The sequence below is a fragment of the Conger conger genome, chromosome 7, assembly GCF_963514075.1.
Source record: "Conger conger chromosome 7, fConCon1.1, whole genome shotgun sequence".
Classification (NCBI taxonomy): Eukaryota; Metazoa; Chordata; class Actinopteri; order Anguilliformes; family Congridae; genus Conger; species Conger conger.
The window spans coordinates 35,935,509-35,957,112 of NC_083766.1; the positions used below are offsets into that span (position 1 = coordinate 35,935,509).

Consider the following 21,604-nt stretch of genomic DNA (forward strand, 5'->3'; position numbering starts at 1 on the left):
TCGTAACGCTGACTAAACATTGTCAGTAGGCTACATAATAGTATTCGTTCATAACCGGAATGGGCTACTTCATTTCTACAACAAAATGCAGATAAATCACAACAGATTACCGATTTTTTTTCAAGATGTCTATTCGCCGATATTTGATAACTGTTGCAGTGCAAGTGCTTTCTACGGCACCGTGCGTATTAAGGCGTTTAAATTGGAAAGAATTTGCGCGTAGCCAACGTCGGTACATCATCATGTCACTGAATTGGGATTGTAGCTATATAGCTAATATGCATGATGTTACATCCAATGGAAGACACACGGGCAATTGGAACAGTATGATCTGCAACATGCAGGTAATAAAAACCTATCACGTTGACTGATCTTATAATTTTTCAGAGACAAACGGTTGTTTAACAGCTCAGACTGAAAGAAGTCGATATGATTAATACCTGCTACACCGTAGACAAATGTAAGTTTGTTGCACATCACGTCTAGCTAGCAACAGTCTGCAGTTTAAAGTCAAGTTTACGGTCATTCAGACACGGGCGGGCTGCAGCGAGGATACCCCTAACACACAACGAGCGTAGTGCAATATTTCCCTCGCACCGACTATCATGTGATCATACTAGATATTGTGAATTTAATGTACAGCATCGGCTCGCTGAACTTCCTGCGAAATTCCAGTGTTAAAAAGGGCCACGACGAAATGATGAGAAGATGCTAACTCGGCTCTCTGTTATTGCGCATGATACTGCGGTTCCAGTGAAACTTCACGCTCCAACTCACCTTGAAACAGGGCTCGCCTGGTACTTTCACAGGAGCGACGGAGGACAAACCAATCCACGCCCCAAATCCTCCCACGCTAACCAATGGAAATGTAGCGGAGGCGGATCCAGTAGCTAAATTGTCATGCTTGGTTTCACGTTGGCTTTGCAAGCCAGCTCCGTCAGCCTTCGTATCGCTGGTGCAGGTGCTCCGTCTCTACGAGAGGATGCGAACGGAGAGAAGGGGAGGGAAAGAATGAAGGAAAGAGCAGAGGAAAAAGTGTATAGGGCATGAATATAAGGGTATCAGAAGCAGATCGCGCGTTCACCGTTCAGGGGGGTCGGCTATGAAAGATTTATTGAAAGGCGCAGTTTGAGATATGATGAGGTTTCTTTCTGGTTGGCAATAGTACTATGATTTGGTATGTGGCCACTTTGATAGCAAGTGTTGTCAGCACCCGCGGAACGGCAGCTCAAGGTGAGTTGAAGTGCAATGTGTGATGCTTCCCGTGCATAAGTTTTTTTCTTAGTAAATATTTTTTTCTGAAATTTATAAAATGTGCTTTAAATTGTCGTGTAGGTTATATAGATATACGTGATTATTTTCATTTTAAATCAGTTGTTGCAGATATCCAGACTATGTTTCAATACGAGAAATTATATTAATTCTAGTTTAACCAAATCAGCGCTGTGCAGATTTGGTTTCTCAAGGAATGGTATTAAGACGATTTGCGGCTAAGGATTTCAGACGATCCGCTGTAAACCTACCAAAATGGTGAAAAGCGGGGCATTACAATTAACACACAGTTATAATACTAGGAGAGATTAACCATTGTTTGTTGAAGATTTACTGTTATAATTAAAGGTGCACAATGAAAAAAAGGAAATGCACCACACTAAAACGTTTGCATGCTCTTCATTTTATAATGAAATTCATATCGGGGAATAACAGGATTTTCCTTAGTCATGCATTAATGGCATTTTTGGTGATTAAAGAATGCACCCTGTGCTTGCCAAACAGACCGCTGTAATCAAATTGGTATCTTGTACGTTCTATTAATAGCCATTGGTTGTGAATTCATTATTGCCAGGAGACTGTAGTGACTGTGCGAGGCTAGGTAGATAGTTCTGCAAAGGGGTGTGCGAGCTCCCAGCGTGGTGTGGAACAGTAATGACTAACCGCTTACACTGAGTGTAACATGCTGTTGTAAAAATATACGATTGGAGACGTATTTTTGTTGGCGTCTTTCGGTTGCAGTGTGTGTGTGTGTGTGTGTGTGTGTGAGAGAGAGAGAGAGAGAGAGAGAGAGAGAGAGAGAGAGAGAGAGAGAGAGAGAGAGAGCGAGAGAGAGAGAGAGAGAGAGCACTTCTTGGGGTTATTCTACGTTTGGAATGTTTATGATTGAAATGTCTCAATTGTACTATGACGCATTTTTTTAATATTCTTAACGAAATGTATGCTAGTTTACCTCACCCAGGTGGACTTGCTTAGCATTGCACCTCCAGTGGTGTCCACAAGGTGGAGTGCATTTTATTACCCTGTGCGTAATTGCTGTAATAGACCCCAATTACTTCACTAAGGAAATGTTCAACGAGCCTATGTTGTAAGATGATCCGAGGTTTTTAATGAATATGTTGCACTGACTTGGTTTATATTATGATAAAAGCAAGATTTGTGAGGACTTCCACCTAAAGTCCTATTACCATAGTATTAAACCTTCGAAGACCCTTTGAAGGTTTTCTGGAGTGTTTTTATTTTCTAAGTCAGTGTTTTCTATTACCACTAGCAGCAATCAGAGGGTGCAGAGCTTGGTGATTTTTTTGTGTGTTTTCAATGTCCAGTCAATATTGTAATGGAGGCTTTATAATGACAAAACTGAATACCTGTACAATATTGAGGAAGGGTCCACACTCTGTTTTTTTTTTTGTCGACTGTTTTTTGTTTAGATGAGGATAGGAGCTGACCAGGTTTTTTGTATTGTGTTGGAGTTTTAACTTTAGCTTTTTCATGATAAACAGGAATCTACCTAAAAGAATTGCTTCACCCAAGTATATCTGTATATCTACGTGTATCTCTATATTAGTTGTTCCATCAAAAGGCTCAGAGTGCTCGTGAGCCTTGTGGTGTAAGGGTTCGCCCGTCTCGGTCACGTGGGTTTGTAACCAAGGCGGTTGGCCGCGCCTGCTGTGCCTCTCGTGCGCACACCTGCATATGCTCCTTGTTCTTCATTCTTCGCAGCCAGGAACTGTGGGACTGTGGGTTCCGCGCGTAGCGTTTGGAGTCGCAGAGGCGCACAGACCCAGGCCCGCTGCTGTAGTGCTACCGTCTCAAGCTGTCAGCTGGCAAACGGCTCTCCTTTTGCCAACGCTATGCTGGAAGGGAGCCAGTCTTCCTGCTTCTCTCTTATCAACACGAACTCAGCGGAAATCTCCCCGCTAAAAGTGCCTTGAGCTTTATGGGATAGCTGGGGCCAGAGGGAGGGGCCTTGTGGAGGTGGAGGTGGGGGTGGAGGTGGGGGTGGGGCTGGGTTTTGGAGGACAGTTGCAGACCGCGTTGGGTTTGTACACGGCCACCCACATTCACCTCCACCCCTCTCTGCACCCACTCTGGAAAGGCGTAGCATCTTCAAGCGTGATAAGAACACATCTCTCTCTCTCCCTGAAACTGATTATGACTAATCTATGCCTGAGTGAATGCTACAATTGTGCGTTTAACACAGACGCAGGCACAGAACACACACACACACACACACACACAAATATACACACACGTACGCATATGCAGAAAACGCGCGCAGGCTGCAGTTAGAGCAGGGGGGAATGAGGAGACTCACCCTGCGGTCCCCGCGTCGGGGGCAGAGTAGCGTGGCGTCGAGCCGCGAGGAGAGCAGACGGAGAGACCTTGAGTTCCCTCAGCCCTGCGGCCCCTCGCGCCTCCCACAAGCCCCTCCTCTGCGCCTGAGTGGCCTAATCTGGGAGCCCGGCTCGCGGCGCACCGGCGGTGCCGCGGCTCCAGACGGAATTATCCGCCGAACGGGATCGCTTACCGCCGCCCCCTTCCGCACACTCTCTTTTTCTAGGTCAGCGGGCGTTTTTTGGAATGAAAATAAGATGATGGTTTGTAATGTGTGGCACGTATTAGGGGCCCGCGTGGATGCCAGCTGGCGGGAGCAGGTATCTTCTCTTTAATCGTGATCTCTTTTGTGTTGTGGGTTGGTGATGTTCTTTTTATTTTTTTTATTTTTTTTTGCTGCGCTTCAGCATTCTGCTGTGTGCTTCAAGAGAATGTGAAATTCTGCTGATGCAATTTCTAAGGAGAATAAGGTGCACCTGTTGAATTTTGAAATATGTGGATAGTCTTGGTCTAGATGCTCTCATCCATCCTACAGTGTACTGCACAGCCTAAAAGGTGGTTGAGTTGTTCTGACATGTCAAGGCTTATGATTTGGCTTGGAATGTCCTCCAATCATCTGCTTGCAATTCTAATGTTATAATGTGGCTGACATTGGTCAGTTGACATGTGGTGACCGGTCTTAACAAAACACTGACCTCTGAACACACTAGGGAAAAGCTTTGAGTGCCACTGAGCTCTTGCAATGTATTCTGTCAATCACCCTGAAAAATGGATCTGACGTTGAATGAATTTAAATGAGATAAATGGCATTTAAGAAACTGAAATCCAATGAGACTGTCCAGAACCGAGTCGCCAGCAGTTCACAGCTGCCAAAGTCATTGTTTTTCATTACTTTACGAATGACTAGGCAGACTCAAATCACCCCCTCAAGACTAGTACTACTGCTAGTTTTATGTTGTACCTCGTAATACTCATTGATCAATGCCACTGACTGATTGGCCAGGGAATCCAGTCTCCAGCTGTTCCAGGTCTAAATCAGCCTCTGGTTACAGGGGAAAGAATGAAAACCAGCGGTCAGTACTACCAGCCTTAAGGGCCAGATGTAAAGTTTATAAGGTGTGGTATGGACTCCTAACCGTGCCAGTACGGACTGTGGCCTTGCACGTAATTAGCCGAAGCAGCCCCCGAGGAGGGAGGGAATCGGGCCTCCCATCTCCTCACACAGCGAGTGAGTCCACTGGCCATCTGCCCGTGCCCACAGTACATGGAATTTACTCCGACGCAATGACTGCCCTGCTCAGCTGTGAACAGACGCCATCGTGCCCACAGGTTGCTCATGTGAAGAATAGGACCGGGCTCTTATTTTAATAATGTATTCCTCCTGCAGTTATTCGAGCTGGAACGTGACTCTGGAGCAGGGCTTTTCACAGCCTTTTATGATCAATGGACCCCCATCCGGGCTTGAAGAAATCCAGGTCCATCATAATTTAAAAAGGGGAAGGTTTGATACAGATTGCTATCACAGACTGGGGGGGGGGGGGGGCAGGTATTTTCAGATAGCAATCGCAGACTGAGCGGATGGGAGACATTGTGATGTACCAAGATGGGGGAGGGGGTGTTGAGAGTGTGATCACGGACTGGGGGGGTGGCTGGCAGTTTATTCCATTTAACCCCAAACAAGCATAAAGGTTTAAAAAAAAGAATAAGTTTGCCATTAAATTGTCCTATCAAACAGAAAACATATGAGAGTATGACTGAGACATCAACAGAAAGTAAAAATGTTATTACATTTTATATACAATTAATTGCTTGTTTAGCTGAAATTCACAGCCCTGAAAACCTAGACAAAAGAGCAAGAGCAAGTTCAGAATATTATACAGTACAGTAATTTCTTATATTTATGCAGCAGCATTGTGTTTGGTGCTTTTCCAGAGCAGAATGGCTCATTGATATTAATGTAGTCTCAGAACCCAGCCAGTAGCATCTCAAGAGATCTCAAGGAAATCTCACCTTACCATCTGGGATCCAAACGTACCTTTTCAGCAATAGGTACACCTTAGGGTGAACCATCTAAGACAGTGATCACATTTTCTCAGTGATGGTTTGTGGAGGCTATTTGACCAAATACAGGACATGATATGACTACCATATGTGATGCATAAAAAACCTAGCTAACTAAGAATAACAAAAATAGCCTAAATTAACACTTACGAGAAACACATTGATTGAAAACTATCATTACAATAGTGTTATTGCCAACTCTGTTCAGCGATATTATATTTGCCAACTTTTTCTAACTTGACTATGACATTAATAGACCCTAGCTTACCATATAACTGGGGTGAGAAATTCCAGTCCTGGAGGGCCGGTGTGGATGCAGGTTTATGTTTGTACCAATTACCCTGGCTAAATGAGCTAATTGGCTATACGCACAGGTTCAGTGATAGATTTCACCACCATAAAAGGTTTCATATATGAACACTGGAATAGTCTTTGGCTGTCATTTAAGTGCTTATCGATAAGTGGTGCTAAAAATGCTAAGATTTGCATTTGCACTCACATGCAAGATCGATTTTTCCCTCTCAAAATCAAGATATAGTTGCTTATGCAATTCATAAATGCCTCTGTTGGCTGACACCTGTGCACCAGTCAAAATTTGAAACTACTGTACAGTCTGTCCAGGTCCTTAATGGAGTGTGCTATTTTGGCTGTCGCTTAGCAGGTGCAAATACATTCTGCAGTCAGGCTAATAAAGAACGGGGAAGTGTCCAGTAAAGTAATTCAGTGGGATCAGTAGCAAAGAGCACTTACTCTGGCCCAAATACTGAAACAAGGTGGAAATCAAGCTTGACTTTCATCCTGGCGATGCTTGACTCGCCCCTCCCGCAGACAAGGTCAATGCATCGCCTGCTCAGGAGGAATCCTGCTCAGACTTCACACTGAGGGCCTAAAGAGCACAAGAAAATGTGGGTAAATAGTACATAATAATAAATCTCATTAAATACAATGGCAGAACGATTAACATGAACTGGAATAGTTCTCCTACCCTTTTGTAATTGTTGTTGACGGTGAGGTGTAATATCGAATAAGCACAGGCCAGGCCCTGCAGATGTATAGTCACCGTATGTAACGTATCTCAGCTCTGTCATTAGCTGCAGCACTGGGACTCCTACTGGCCTCATTCTGCCAGGGGTAGGGTGGACGTAAACCTGCAGGCTTCCTGTGGTTAAAGCTACATTAGCTTCTCCCGGTAATGTGATAGGTGCCCACAGGCTATGGGTTCTCATCAGTGAGAGATATGGCTCTGCTCTGATGGGTGCTAGCCCGCTACCTCCAGTGCTACGTGGCCTGCAAGGCCTTAAAACACTGCAGTGCAGCTGACACAGGTCTAGGGCAGCGCAGAGGCAACTTGAGGGCCAGACCTATGGAGGTACAGTTGGGGAGGAAAGGAAGATAAGTCCAATATGCCCTTTAAAGCTTTATTTTGGTCTATTATGTTTTCCCTCTGGGAAAATCGTGTAAACACGGCTCCCAGTTCTCAGGGGCGAAACCTAGCTAGTCCGTCATAGTCCGACATATTTTTGTGAATTAATATTGTCTAAAAATGTTCATAGTAATGATCTTGTTTTGGGTGATATGCCTTTTTAAAAGAACCCAGCGGCGGTAGCTAGTTTTAGTCGAAGCTCTACACTGTAGGATGCTAGCCTGTGAGTCTTATCAGCGTACCTTACCTAGATGATATTTCTCACCGTACAGCCCTTCAAAGGCTGGGTAGCGCAGATTTCAGTCCGCAGTATTCCCTCTGTGGCCTGGACGTGGGGTAAGACAGGGAACTCGGTTGTATAAACGGCTTGGCTTTTAAACCATTTTATTTTATCTGCTTTACAGAGGCCCTTATCGGGCATGGTTTAAATGCTATATTACAGCCGTAGATTATTATTGAGCAGATAGGGCTATTTCAGCATGCTGTGCCATACTCATTGATATGGTACATTGCACGCACCCTTTTCGTTGACAGGCCCAGCCAGCACCTTACTGGCAGCAATGCTCTCTTGCTGATTCTGCACTTCTCTGCCAACCCCAAATGTAATTTTTTGGGGTTCCTCCTTTCTCATAATTCCCATCCCACAAGGCAGCCACGATGCTGAACCGCAGAAAACACACATGCACGTGCAAGGATAATCAGATTTTCATCGTTACACTCACGCCTCTCTGAAGAAGACACACACTATCTTCAGTGTTAGCGCTGCTTCTGTGTGTTCGCGTATGCTGGGGCTATCGTAGCGGCATTCGTCGGGGAGACAGGTTTTTGCGCGGTAATTGGACGTGCGTCTGGACCGGCTCCAGGCCGCTCGGGCTGAGACCCGTCAGCGGGTTCCTCTCGCTCCAGGCAAACGGCTGGGCTCCATAAAAGCTGCCAGCCTTCATATGCCAGTCAATGGGATATCTGGGCCAGGACTGACTCAGTGTACGCAGCCTCTCCGCTTCCCCTGCCCGTCCCTTGTGTAAGAGCCGAAAACCACCGGCTCTGTTGTTTTGGTTGTTATCCGGAATGAACTGATGCAAGACAGGAAGTGCTGGCGAAAGCCACCGCCAGGAACCGCAACATAATGAAAGGTGGAGATGAATTAATTATGCATCCATTTTTCTTTTGGCAGCATTAAGGTCAACGTGTTACTATTTTAGTCTTATCAAAACAGAAATAAACACTCCATCATCGTTTGAAAAATGGGCTTGATTAATTTATGATGTGCACCCTCTACCTCCGACCCAGAGCCTACCAAACATGAATACCAAATGTCTCCTCTTCATGGTCCGTGACACACTTGCTGATAATTAGAATGCAGCGATTCATTAAGCAGGCAGACTAATGAAACAAAACTCTGACAAACTTTTCAAATATTTAGTGAGTACAAGCTCTGTTGTATTTTCAGTAAAATGTTTGATGTATTACCATAAGAACAGCTTGTAATGAATGTTCTCTTGAAGCACATACAGTTTACCTAAACTAATTTCTGAATCTTAGAAGACAAGCTCTTTCTTCCCGTTTTTCTTTCTATCTGTATATTCGTCCGTTTGTGTGTGTGTGTGTGTGTATGCATGTGTGTGTCCATGTGTAGAGGTACTCAGGACCAAGTAGGATATCAGAACCACCTTTTCTGTCAGCAGGAAGTTATATAATCCAGTCCTGATTTTTACATGGGAAAACGGCAAAACGGCAAAAAAAAAGCCTCACACCTGGAAAAGAAGCGACAAGCTTTAAATATTAATCTTAGCCACTTTACACTTTGGAATGTGCAGGGATTGAGCATGGCTCAGGGGAGTAATCTCCTCCAGGGAATGGTCCCTCTGCTCTTTTGGGTTTTTTTTCCCTGGAATGACACCTCCTGTATTCATCAGATCTCAGTGGCCCAGGGGCGAGATCTCATGATCTCTTTGCGGGAGCGTGGTCGGGGGGGAATGAATCATGGGGGAGAAGCACACCCAGCGATGCTGTACTAAAACTGAACATCCTGGGATGAAAGCTCTGCTTTTAGCTGTGCATTCTCTGGAGCCTGCTTCTGCACGCTGACTTACTGGACGCGGAATGAACAACATAATGCATGGACTCAATGGACTTCTTCCGTTTGAATACATTACTGCACATGCTGGTGTGGCCTGTTCCTTCCAGGACGTTGCTTGTTTCAATCCCAGATATCATCAACGTTTTACCCTCATACAAAGGGACAAAATTTAGCCGGAATAACCAGTTGTAAAAAACGATAAGAGGTATAATAGATACAACCTGTTCAATGTTTGATGTATTACCATAAGATGTATTGATGCATTACCAAAATCAGGACTGGATGCTGAAACGCTGAAATACGTTTCTTATACTAAACAAAGAAACAGTGTTGCATAGCATCGCTTGTTCAAAGTCCTTTGAGAAGTGGTTTCTATTTTATGGCAGAACTGGATTAATGTCCAAATTGCACTGCTGAGTGCACCTCAGCGGATATTGATAATGTCATGGAGGCTACCGGCATCCTGTGTGCCCGGAGAGCTGGCTTGACCCTGCCAATAGGAACGTGCTCCCACTGGGCCGCTAGCTCAGCTATAGGCTGAGTTACCCAGGCCCCAGCAGCCTTCTGGCTTATCCAATCCATGAGGTCACAGTTCTGGCCTCCAAATACCAATGTGTAGCCAGTTCGCCAGGGTGGTGTGCTGTGGGAGGTCATGTGACCACACGTGTCATCCGGAAGATAACAGCCACGTCACTCCGTGCTATAATAATCACACCATTTCCATTGAGTGAATGCCTGATCTGGCTACCTGTAATACTGTTGGAGAAGACAAAAAAAACAAAACAGTTTTATCACATTAAACTTTAGTAATAGTCACCAGAAGCGTGAAATTGCCATTAGCTGAAAAAGGTGATTGGAGTTTTCTGGATAAATGGTAAATGGTAAATGGCAGGCATTTATATAGCGCCTATATCCCCCAAGGCGACATGGATCAAAGGCACTGAGCTGTTAACCCTTTTTTTTTGTTCTATACAACACTGTTTAATAAGCAGCTATGCCTAAGCCCCAATCACACATAAAGTTCCCTGGAGCATGATTAGCATCAATGCAAACGATAAAAAGAAAGAATGTTAATGACGTGTCCTCCATGTGATCCATCGCTCTGCCTGTCTGGGGATGGGGGTGTTCAGTCATCAGTTCAGCTCTGAGTTGAGAATCTAAGCTGGTACATTTTTTTACAGCTTCCGCTCCCAGAAGCTGCTGGGTCAGAATGCCCTGCTTCCTTGTGGTTCGGGATATTTACGAGCTGGATTGATGGGATTCCTACTGCTATCGCCGTGTGTGGTTGATGCAGAATTTCCGCCTTAGAATCAATGTGGTTTGCATTTGACTTGCATGAAGCTGCCATTAGGCTTGACCTGGTTCTCTGAACAAATAGCTCGCAATTACCGATCGCAAGATATATTCTTGTGTTGCGTTTAAATCCGAGAGTTGTAAGGAGGAATAGATTCCACACTTTCACAACGCACATTCCTTAGATGAAATAGTCTCGTACAGTAACACATTGTCGAACGTATGCTCGCTGAAGGACTAAACAAATACATCTCGAGGTAATGTCCAGATTTCTTTCCATTCTTTGAGCTATTAGAAAGAGAAATATTGACACTCTCGTGTTCTTCCCTCGAGATTCAGAAATGAAGTATCATCATTGTCTTGTCAGCTTAGAATAGATTTCAGCTGGCCATCCATCAGCTGTACCCCTGCTGAGGAATGAATCAGAGTCCCTGACAGAACTCGGAGAATCTGGCAAAGACAGGATGGCAAATTAGACTCAATCTGCATCCAAACCACATCTGCTGATTAAAGCTAAATATTTTATGGGAGGAAAGAGGAGTAATGGAACGGGCGATAATGTAAGCGCAATCTAAATTTGCCGATGGCAGTAAAGCGGGAGTCGGAAGGGCAGGGGGGGGTTCCTCCTGTTTTTCCTCATCCTGTCCGTCAGGCTCTAGGCATGCTGGGAGGATGAACGATGTCCGTTTTTCTGCTCGGCTCTTTGATGTAGTGAGAAGGGGGCATGTAATAGAGAGATGTGGAGACGGAGAGAGTCAAACGATGACAGATGAATGTTCCTGTGTGTGTGTGTGTGCATATGTGTATGTGTGTGCATGTGTGTGTGACTGTGTGTGTGTGTGTGTGTGTGTGTGTGTGTGTGACTGTGTGAGTGTGTATGACTGTGTGTGTGTGCGTGAGTGTGTGTGTGACTGTGTGTGTGTGTGTATGTGTGATGTGTGTGTGCATGTGTGTGTGTTTGCATGTGTGTGTGACTGTGTGTGTGTGCATGTGTGTGTGTGACTGTGTGTGTGCGTGTGTGTGTGTGTGCGTGAGTGTGTGTGAGTATGTGAGACTGTGTGTGTGTGTGTGTGTGTGTGTGTCTACGTGTGCGTGAGTGTGCGCGAGTGTGTGTGAGTCTGTGTGTGTGTGAGACTGTGTGTGTGTGTGTGTGTGCATGTGTGTGTGTGTGTGTGTGTGTGACTGTGTGTGTGCGTGTGTGTGTGACTGTGTGTGTGTGCATGTGTGTGTGACTGTGTGTGTGTGTGTGTGACTGTGTGTGTGTGTGTGTGTGACTGTGTGTGTGTGTGTATGTGTGTGTGTGTGTGTGTGTGACTTTGTGTGTGTGTGTGTGACTGTGTGTGTGTGTGTGTGTGTGTGTGTGTGTGTGTGACTGTGTGTGTGTGTGTGTGTGTGTGACTGTGTGCTCAATTTCACCAATCAGGCAGAGTTAAAGTAGCCCAGGGCCATTTGTGAACAATTAAATCTGGAAGTATCCAATTTTTCTGACCTCCTGGTATTACACACTATGGAAAATGCATTTCTGTGTCTCCACAACCAAAATACAGTTTTCCTTGCCCATGGTCTTATTGTACTTAGCAACGTTTGTGTATGAAATTGCAAAGCAATCCTTAAAGCTTCCAGGCAAACAGTGAAATAATATGTAGACAGACAAATAAATGAAGAAATAAAATTGAAAATATTTATTTTTAGCAGTACTAACAGGGGAAAAGGGAGGAACACCAACACAGACACGGTGCTGCCAAAAATTATTCACACCCTTGGTAAAGAAGAGGAAAAAAGACTGAATTAAATAAATATTGCAAATACTGGGCTATATTTCAATTCTCAAGGATTTGGAAAACATACTACTTAAACAATTATTCATTGGGAGCAACGAAAATAACACTTCTCATATTACAAATCTATTTCTGCAAAACATGTCTTAAATATTCGCACCACAGTTTTCAGTACATTGTGTACGTTCCCGTCTTCCCTTCTCAGGATTAACACTGCTGAGTCATCTTAAGTATATTCATGACTGAACGTATTGGAGGGGATCTTTGACCATTGCTCCATACAGAATCTTTCATATCCTTCGGTCAGTGCTTGGGGACCCTCTACAGTTCAAACCACAGGTTTTGCATCTTATAATACAGTATATACAGTACTGTCGGTGGGTTCCACTGGAGAGTTGGCCAATGGGATTAACAAGAACAAGGGAAGACTGTGGTATATTGGCTTTTGGATAAACAATATTGGCGGACCCTTGATAATGCAGTTGCTGTATCTTGATTCATATTTGGGCTGCGATGCCTAGTTTGAATGTTTAAGCCAAGTTTTGTGAGTCATGCGTATGTGCCCATTATGCACTGCAAGCCTATGGATTCGTATGGCAGGTGAGACCACTTGTAAATGCTGTTCCTACCTTTCTTTACTCACCTGTACAAGCGATTTAAGAACAAACCTGTTTGTATGAGTGGTTCTTGCCCATTGTCTTTCTGAAAGTTCTATTAAGTTCTATTCGCACCCAAGCATGAACTTCCTGGCAGAGGGAACCAGGTTTTTAGCCAGTCTTGCTGGAGTTCATAAGTCCATTGACCTTCTCAGGAGCCCCAGGAACAGTGGATGCAAAAGATTGCCATAACACAAGACTCACAGATCCATTGCAATATCAAAATCATTTAGTCTGAGCAATTATAATAGTGTAGAAGCATTTCAATTTCCCATATTTTCAGCATGCAAAATCATTTTTGAGAAATAACATTGGCAACTCTTCCCTGGAGCGGCTCTTGTCATTCTGCCACTCTTGCCATATGCCACGGGGGAACCCCAGTTCCCTCACCATTATTTCTGGTGTGTTTTGCCACGTTTACTGGAACCGTTTCTGCTAGTAAGTACTGCGGGCCGCGCGTTAGCGACACAAGGCCAGACTCTCTTGAGCTCGGCCACTGGGAAAGCAGTGCAGCTCGTACTTCCCCTGTAGCTCACAGTCCCCATTCACCCCTCCAGCCTGGTGTCACCGGGTCGTCCCACGGGTCGTACCCAAAGACCGGACCGCCAGTCCACATGCAGAATAAGTACATTAAGACATACTGTCCTGTGTAGCAAGGGCTTTTGCTACACATGCAAGGACCTGTGTAGCAAGGGGGCGACATGGCTCAGGTGGCAAGAGCAGTCGTCTGGCTGTCGGAGGGTTGCCGGTTCGATCCCCCGCCCAGGCTGTGTCGATGTGTCCCTGAGCAAGACACCTAACCCCCAAATGCTCCTCACGAGCTGGTCGGTGCATTGCATGGCAGCCAATCGCTGTCGGTGTGTGAATGTGTGTATGAATGGGTGAATGAGATGCATCAATTGTACAGCGCTTTGGATAAAGGCGCTATATAAATTCCAACCTTTTTCTAGTTGTTGTTTTTTTTGGCCATAAAGAGGTTCACGGTTGCGTTTCCTCCTTGATTGGTGACAGTTTTTTCTTGTTTACTCTTTTGCTGGAGGCCTCTGCAATGAATGGAGACGAAGTGGAGAGAAACTGCCGCCCGCAGCAATCGCATTAAGAGTCCTGCTGAATTATTGCAGTGCATTATGTACGGTCTCAGTAGGCGTCCTCATCCAGGGTAAAGCTCGGCGCACGCTGTGGTTTACATTTAATGTAATTATCCATTCGTCCTGCTAGATATTTAGTCTAACAGTTCAGGTTTTGGGAGCTTGCTTAAGGTTGCAGTGGCTATTTCTCATCCAGGATTTTAACACGCCTACCCTCGGATTACAAGCGAGGTTTCCATAACCCCTACACCATTAAACAAAGTACCATACAGCTGTGTGGCTGTGTCAAGTCATTATACTTTATTTTACAGTAACAAACATGCATTTGTTTCATTTCGTAATCTGATCACGTTCAGCTCAGACACAGTTTGATCTCTTTTGTTATTATATCATGCCTTTTTATCCCACAAACAGTTTTTGTCAATTTGTCCTGATATTGAAAGTTTTTCTCTGCAGTCCACCATGGTGCTAGAACAATGTGCAGCTGGTGTGAGCAGGGTGCAGCCACCTATTTGACCAAAAGAGCCTTTTTTGCATGATTTGGTGGAGGAAATCCGACCCACCCAGTCCCTCCCTCCCTGGGTTTACTTATTTCACTTTGTCTCACCCAGACATAGCCTGTTTTAGTACTTTCATGATTCAATTCAGGTCTGTGCTGGGGAATATATCTAGGTCTAATTGGACGCATCTCCCCGGGTAACCCAAAAGTGCATCTCTTCATTATTTCAGAATCGGAGCTCTTGCAAGGCCTGCATGTAGGGTCCAGGTGAATGCAGCGCAGTATTATATAACTTGCTTATATAGTTTATGGTGAATGAATTGGCTGGAATGGACTTTTGGCTTTAAGCCCCCACCTGCTCCTGATCTATCATGACTGCTGCCTTACTGGATTTCTTGTTGCCGACTGTAATTTCATGGCCAGGCTTTATAGAGTTCGTAAAGTGTACATTAAACATGCATACCTTCATTCTTCACATATACCTCTTGCGTCAAATCCCAAAGTAGAGTACTGATGCTTTCTAGTGCTGTCATGTGTCAAAAAAGGTTATGTATGCTTCATTTTTGTCTTACAGCTGCACTTAAAATAATGTTAGACTTTTTATTGCATAACTGGGTTGTCCAGGTGATCATGCAAATTGTTCTCATGCTAGCGACCTAGTTAAGAAATTGATACATTATTAAAGATGCTAATACCGGCTCCATCCACTTCATCCAGTTTCATTGTTTTATCAAGCTATTGTGGAAAAATTATACAATTTCTTTACATCGCAATGAAAATGAACTGCAGGGAAAGTGTTCAGTTAAACATAAACTGGACTGCCAAACATACACCATGTGATGATGTCCAACCAGTCCCTTTCTCTGGGTTGAATTTCCCTTTAATGTATTAACTTGAACCACTTGAATTGCAATGCCTCAGTTACTTCTGTTGTTCATCCTGTGTAATGACTGAGAAAGAGGCTCACCCAAATTACTGATAGGAGGCAAGGAGAGAGTGCTTCCACAGCTGTGGGCTTTAATTTAGCTTCCTTTCTCTCATTTGTTTTATGGGAAATGCCAAAAGGGAGATGAAAGCCTTCACCAGTGTTGTGCTACTTTAATAATACTAGTATGATACTACTATTATAACTGTGGATGAGCTTAATTAAAATCTCTGAAATTAGGCATAGGGAAAACCCTCCACTAGTAATAATAATAATACAAAAAAGGTAAGCCGAACCATAAAACTTGCATGGTTTCTAGCCCCTGAGGACTGGTATTTTCTCCTCCCTAGAGCAGAACCTACCCTGTGTTTAATGCAAGATTCAAACACAGTGTTTCAAGGAAGCCTGCTGTGTAATGGCTAGGTACTATACTGTACAATGCACTCTGAGCTGCTTCTGGGGAATGCTTTGAGTGGTGCAGAGTCTTGAAGTAGTTGTCTTTAAGTCCCTGAATCGCTGTGAGAGTGCTGTTGGCTCGCTCCTACCATCAATACCTCAATGCTCGTGTGGCATTGAAGTGGGTTTTGTCTTCACTCTGTGAACGCTCACGCACACTTTCATGCGAGCTCCTGCAAGCATGCGATTGTATAGTATGTGTTAGGGCTGTCAAAGATATTGACAGTTTGAATATCATTCACAATAATATTTGAGAATTCTAATCTATATTCCATATTTTGTATTAAACACGATGCACATATTTTTATTGTGTGTGTTTGAAGCACCAAATCACATTCATGAATGCAACTCCATTTTCAATGTGTATGTGCCATGGGTACCTATCTAATATAATGTCCCCTGTCCCTTTGCCATGCTGAAACAACATACTTTATTTGCTAGGTTAATTTGTTGAAACTGTTGGTTAATTGATTTAGTTGAGATAAGTTCCAAATGTATGAACACCACTGAATACAGAACACTCTGTTACTGCATACTGTAAATTTTACCCCAACCATTTTATTTTAAACAATGCTGTCAATGTCCTGTTATGTTATATTACACCCTTGTGGATAATAATTATTATGCATGTTAGAGGGAATGTCAGTCTATACTATTATTGATATTGCACCTAAAAAAATAAATAGAAATAAATAATAATATATATATATATATATATATATATATATATATACATATATATCTATGCAACATTATATTTGAATACATTCAAACTGACACCAATTTTAGAAGGTTAACTTCAGATTTCATGTGTGTGTGTGTCTGCTGTCACTGGAGGAGTTATAATAGTCAGTGTATTTCAGCTGAGGGGGGGCATTGAGAGAAGGAGGGAAAGAGAGAGAGATGGTGACAGAGACAGAGAGAGAGGAGAGAGAGATGGAGACAGAGACATAGAGAGGGAGAGACAGAGAGAGAGATAGAGATGGAGACAGAGAGAGAGAGGAGAGAGAGATGGAGACAGACATAGAGAGAGACAGAGAGAGAGATGGAGACAGAGAGAGATGGAGAGAGACAGAGAGAGAGAGAGAGAGAGAGAGAGAGAGAGAGAGAGGGAGAGAGACAGTTGGCACAGAGAGCAGGCCTTGCACTGTGCCCCTCCCGCCCCCTCGGCTGATCCACTTCCTCTCGCCTCATCTTACAGCTTCCCATTGATGCAGCAGTCTGCCCCCCCCCCCGCCGTCTCCTCCGCCCACATTAAATATTCATGCTGCCCTGGCCTGCATTCTGCCCAGGAAATAATCTCATCCTCCCTCACCGAGATCCACACCCTGCCCGCATTCCCCGCCCACGACCCTGGATCGGGACACCCGCCTCCTCTCCCCCTCCCGTTCATCCGCACGTCTCCAGCCGCTCATCCATCTCCATTCTCCATGTCCGGCCTGCGCTATAGATCTGCAGAAATTAAGTTTATCGGCCTTTATCCGTCTGAAGGAGCCCTGAAAGCGTGCATTGTCTCACACACACGCGCACACACACGCGCACACACACGCGCACACACACGCGCGCCAAGCTGCGGCCGCCGCGGAGCCGACTCCTCGCGCCTCCCTTCACCGTACCTACCGCCCGGGCGACTGGCGGCGCTCTCAAGTGGACGTGGACCGCATGCTACGAGTTAACCGCAAACTTGACCGAACAGTAACCCCCACCGGCCAGGGCGCTTGTGTGAGCAGAACCCCACTGTTTGTGGCGGGCAGCCAACAAGTATAGCAGTGGTATGGAGTGTTCTCTGTGAGAGAGCTTCTGGCAGCTACTGCGTGTCTATAGCAAGACTGTCCACGCATTGTGACCCTACTGGTGCCCAAAGTCCAGCTCATGCTCTTGCCTCACTTGCTGTACAGAGCACCACTCCATCTCAAATGGAAGATTTACATGTGACTTGTTTGACATGCGTCAAAAGTTGGCAATAATTTCAATCAAAACTCATCCTGAACTCTCCTTGACTTTTGTGCACCAAAATTCTGAAAGACTATAGCCATAACTCATCGCTTTGGATGAGTTCAAAATCAAATCTAAATTTGGGCAAATATGAATCAATTCATGTCTGCAAAGTCACAAAGCATTTAGGTTGCGCTCTCTATCAAAGTCCATTGAAAATGGCAGACTGCTTTCATTCACACAAGGAAATCTGCAGAGAGAGGTTTTTGTGCAGACTATTTCATTACTAAGGATAATTGTATTAAAAAAATGCTAAGTGATTATTAATGTCATTTATCATGTCGGAATGTGAAATTTGATTTGCTAGGACGTAAAGTACTGCTATTAGCCTTTGCCTGTCCCTGGATTCGTCATTTTAAAACACAATAAAGAGAAAAGTTCTGTTCAGGAAAGCTTAAATTAAGAAATTTACCAAATTTACCCTTGACTGGGCATTTGCCTTTACTTGACTTATCTTGTCGGTGACTGATATGTAGCCCACTTTTGATCTGTATTAAACTTGTGCCTCTGTTCAGGGAAGCCTTTTAACAGGCACGGTGTCTTTCATAGATCACACTCAAAGCATCACTGTGGCCATTTTGTGCCTGTTCACCAGCCAACTCGTGATCATTTGGCGTCTGCCTAATTGTGTTATAATTTGCTGTGCAAAAAAAAAAGGTAATGAAATTGCTTCTCATATGTCATTGTAGACTAGCCCTATTGCAAAGCTTTTTTCCTGTGGACTTACAAGTGTATGCAAGTGTATAGGTGAGTAGTGACAAACCAAAAGTTGTAAAAGGTTTTCGGAATCAGAATGCCGGACTGCGATAAGATATGACCATGTCATCTGCTGTCTTATATAAAACATCTATCAAAATGTGGACATTATATAAATGCTATTGGTATGTAATTCTTCCAGGTTCTTGCCCAGTAAACATGCCAGTTTAACTGCCGTAAAAACAATGGCTCAAAACAATATGCACCACTTTATATCGAGGCGTGTGCTGTGCAAATGAGGTTAAATGACCTGCAGGCCCAAGCATTCTTGGCTGTTATGATATCACTCCGGCTGATTCCAAGAGTTTCCCGAAAGGCACAGCTCGGCCAATAATTCCGAGGAGAGCGTGTGTGGGTTGGTTGCTCTTTTTTTGATATTGAAGCAGTTTATCATGTGACTTGTTTGACGGAAATAAGCACAGGTGGCACTAAAATGCCGTTATTGTGTCAGGCCTGTGTTTTTTAAGAAGACCTGGCAAGTCAGCACATTTCTGCCAGCCGCACACCTGCCACGATTCCACAGAAAGGGAGGAGATGGAGATGAACTCAAAGCCCTGCAACCCCTCAGATTTTGTATCTTTTTTAATGGGTAACTGTGCTACAGTACCTGTTGAGCTCTCAGTCCACACTCCAATGAGGGCGATTAAAAATGATTTACTTAGTTACTCCTCTTCATCCCCAATGGGACATAAGGCTACAGTGAGTTTTCTCCACCTCACTTGGTCCTTGTTGCACCTCTCCCGATTAAAAATGAACGAGCTAAATACCTGTACCTCAAACCCTAAATAATGTTGCAGTCACTGCTGCTCCCCAGGCGGCACAGATGGTGCAGTGGGTAGCACTGCCGCCTCACAGCAAGGAGGTCCTGGGTTTGAATCTCCGTCGGCTGGGGCCTCTCTGTGTGGAGTTTGCATGTTCTCCCCGTGTTTGCGTGGGTTTCCTCCGGGTACTCTGGTTTCCTCCCACAGTCCAAAGACATGCAGGTTAGGCTGATTGGAGAGTCTAAATTCCCGTAGGTATGAGTGTGTGAGTGAATGGTGTGCGTGCCCTGCGATGGACTGGCCACCTGTCCAGGGTGTATTCCTGCCTTTCGCCCAATGTATGCTGGGATAGGCTCCAGCCCCCCTGCGACCCTGTTCAGGATAAGCAGGTTAGGATAATGAATGAATGAATGATGCTGCTCCCCACCCCCCTGCCTGTAACTCTCCTTGGCTTTTTAGCACTAGATGTTAACCCTAAAGTTTAAGGCATGTCTATCCATCTTCCTGTTCCTGCCACCCCCTTCCCACCTCTCCCCGGCAAATGCGTGACTTGGCGGACAGCAGTACACACGCACCCGGTGGTGGGCCGGAGTCCTTTGGACACGCGGGCGATCACGCTCGATTATGCTGCGGATAAGTCACAAAGCCCTGACTGGAGATCCCTCGGAACGGGACTCCCTAATGATTTCACCGGGCTCTGTACAAGCTCTGAGGCTGGGGCTACATGGGAAAGAGGAGGAGGTGGGGTGGGATTTCGGAGGGGGGCTAGGCTACAGCTTGTGTTTGTTAGGCTTGTAAGCCTACTGATACCGTGATATAGAACGAGCCAAGCTTCCGTGTTTGCCTCTTGAGAGGTTTAGATAAACACTATCAGAAATGAGGATAATGTCTCCTTGTAGTCATCCATTCCTCTTATGTTTGTACAAAATGCACCAGATAAAGATGTGTGTGCGTGTTTCTCTGTGTGTGTGTTGGTGAGTGCGTGCATAAACCATCTGCTTGCCAGGGTTTTTCTTTTCTTTAACCCTTTCAACTGTACTGGCGCTTAAACAAGGGAATAAGAGAGGAGAGATTTTGGAAGCTATCGCTGCCATTGGCGAGCCTGCCTCCAAACGGCCGTGCCAGAAAAGGCGTTCACCACAAGCACAGGCCCTGCAGTGGTGGTTTCGAGCCTTGGCTGTGTCACAGCTGTAACTGACAATAACTGGGAGTAGTAAAACGGCTGGACACAACTGGCCTTGTAGGGGATGGGCAGTCAGGCCTCCTGTGGCTACGCTACAGTATATTTCTTACTCTCAGTGACATGACAGGCATGCAGATGAATAGTCACTGACATGCAGGTGAGTGTAGGGGAGGAGTACACTCCCATCAGCTGTAGTCTTGCTGGCATACAGGACTGGGTGGTACAAGGCAAGAATTTGGCAAAAACCGTGTTACCTATTTGAGAAAAGTTCAGAGAGGTTGTTTACTACCCCAATGTTAAAGTAGGGTAGGAAATCCAGTTTTCTAATCTGTTTTAGCTGAGCCATGCATTTTCAAAAAGGGTCGAACAACGTAATTAAAATGCTTGATAGACCTTGTTAGGATAGTTCATCTGGCACAACAGTTTTTATTTTTGTTCTTCAATTCAATCGACTCTTGTGTTTGATTGTTGCCTGACAAATGAAGGGAAGCACTGGAAATTACATGTATCCCAGCCCTCAAATCCAAACCCCTATGCTTCCTGTCAGGGCACATCTCTGGTCTTCTCTCTCTGATGCGAGTGTTTATGTGCCGTAACATTTGACACAAGGTAGCCAAGGAATGGGCCTATTTTTTTTTTTCCTTTTATGTTACACATTAATTGTTCACTGTTATCTACAGTCAGTTTATAATTGCTGTTTATCACTGTTGTAATAATAGCTGTTACAATCATGTACTGCATGTATGTTCTCGCCGTTATGGAGTAATGCAGGGGTGTCCAATCTTATCCAGAAAGGGCCGGTGTGTGTACAGGTTGTTGTTTTAGCACAGGACTAAGACAGCTGATTCTACTCATCAAGGTCTTGATTAAAGACCACGATTAGTTCATTAGTATAATCAGGTGTGTTACTGCTGGGTTAAAACAAAAACCCGCACCCACGCTGGCCCTTTTAGGATAAGATTGGACACCTCTGGAGTAATGGAACCTGAGTCACCATGGTGCCACCTGCAGGTGTGCGGGAAGCATTTCATCTGAGATGTG

The 21,604-nt window shown here is 44.7% G+C and overlaps 1 protein-coding gene across 1 annotated transcript in view; it reads left to right on the plus strand.

Moving 5' to 3' along the window:
• The first annotated feature begins 937 nt into the window (after window positions 1-937).
• igsf9bb (immunoglobulin superfamily, member 9Bb) overlaps window positions 938-21,604 on the plus strand; it is a 134,781-nt gene continuing 114,114 nt past the window's right edge. Inside the window, exon 1 of the mRNA XM_061250243.1 lies at window positions 938-1,233. Coding sequence (XP_061106227.1) covers window positions 1,170-1,233 — 64 coding nt within the window. The 5' untranslated portion in view covers window positions 938-1,169. The remainder of the gene's footprint in view (window positions 1,234-21,604) is intronic.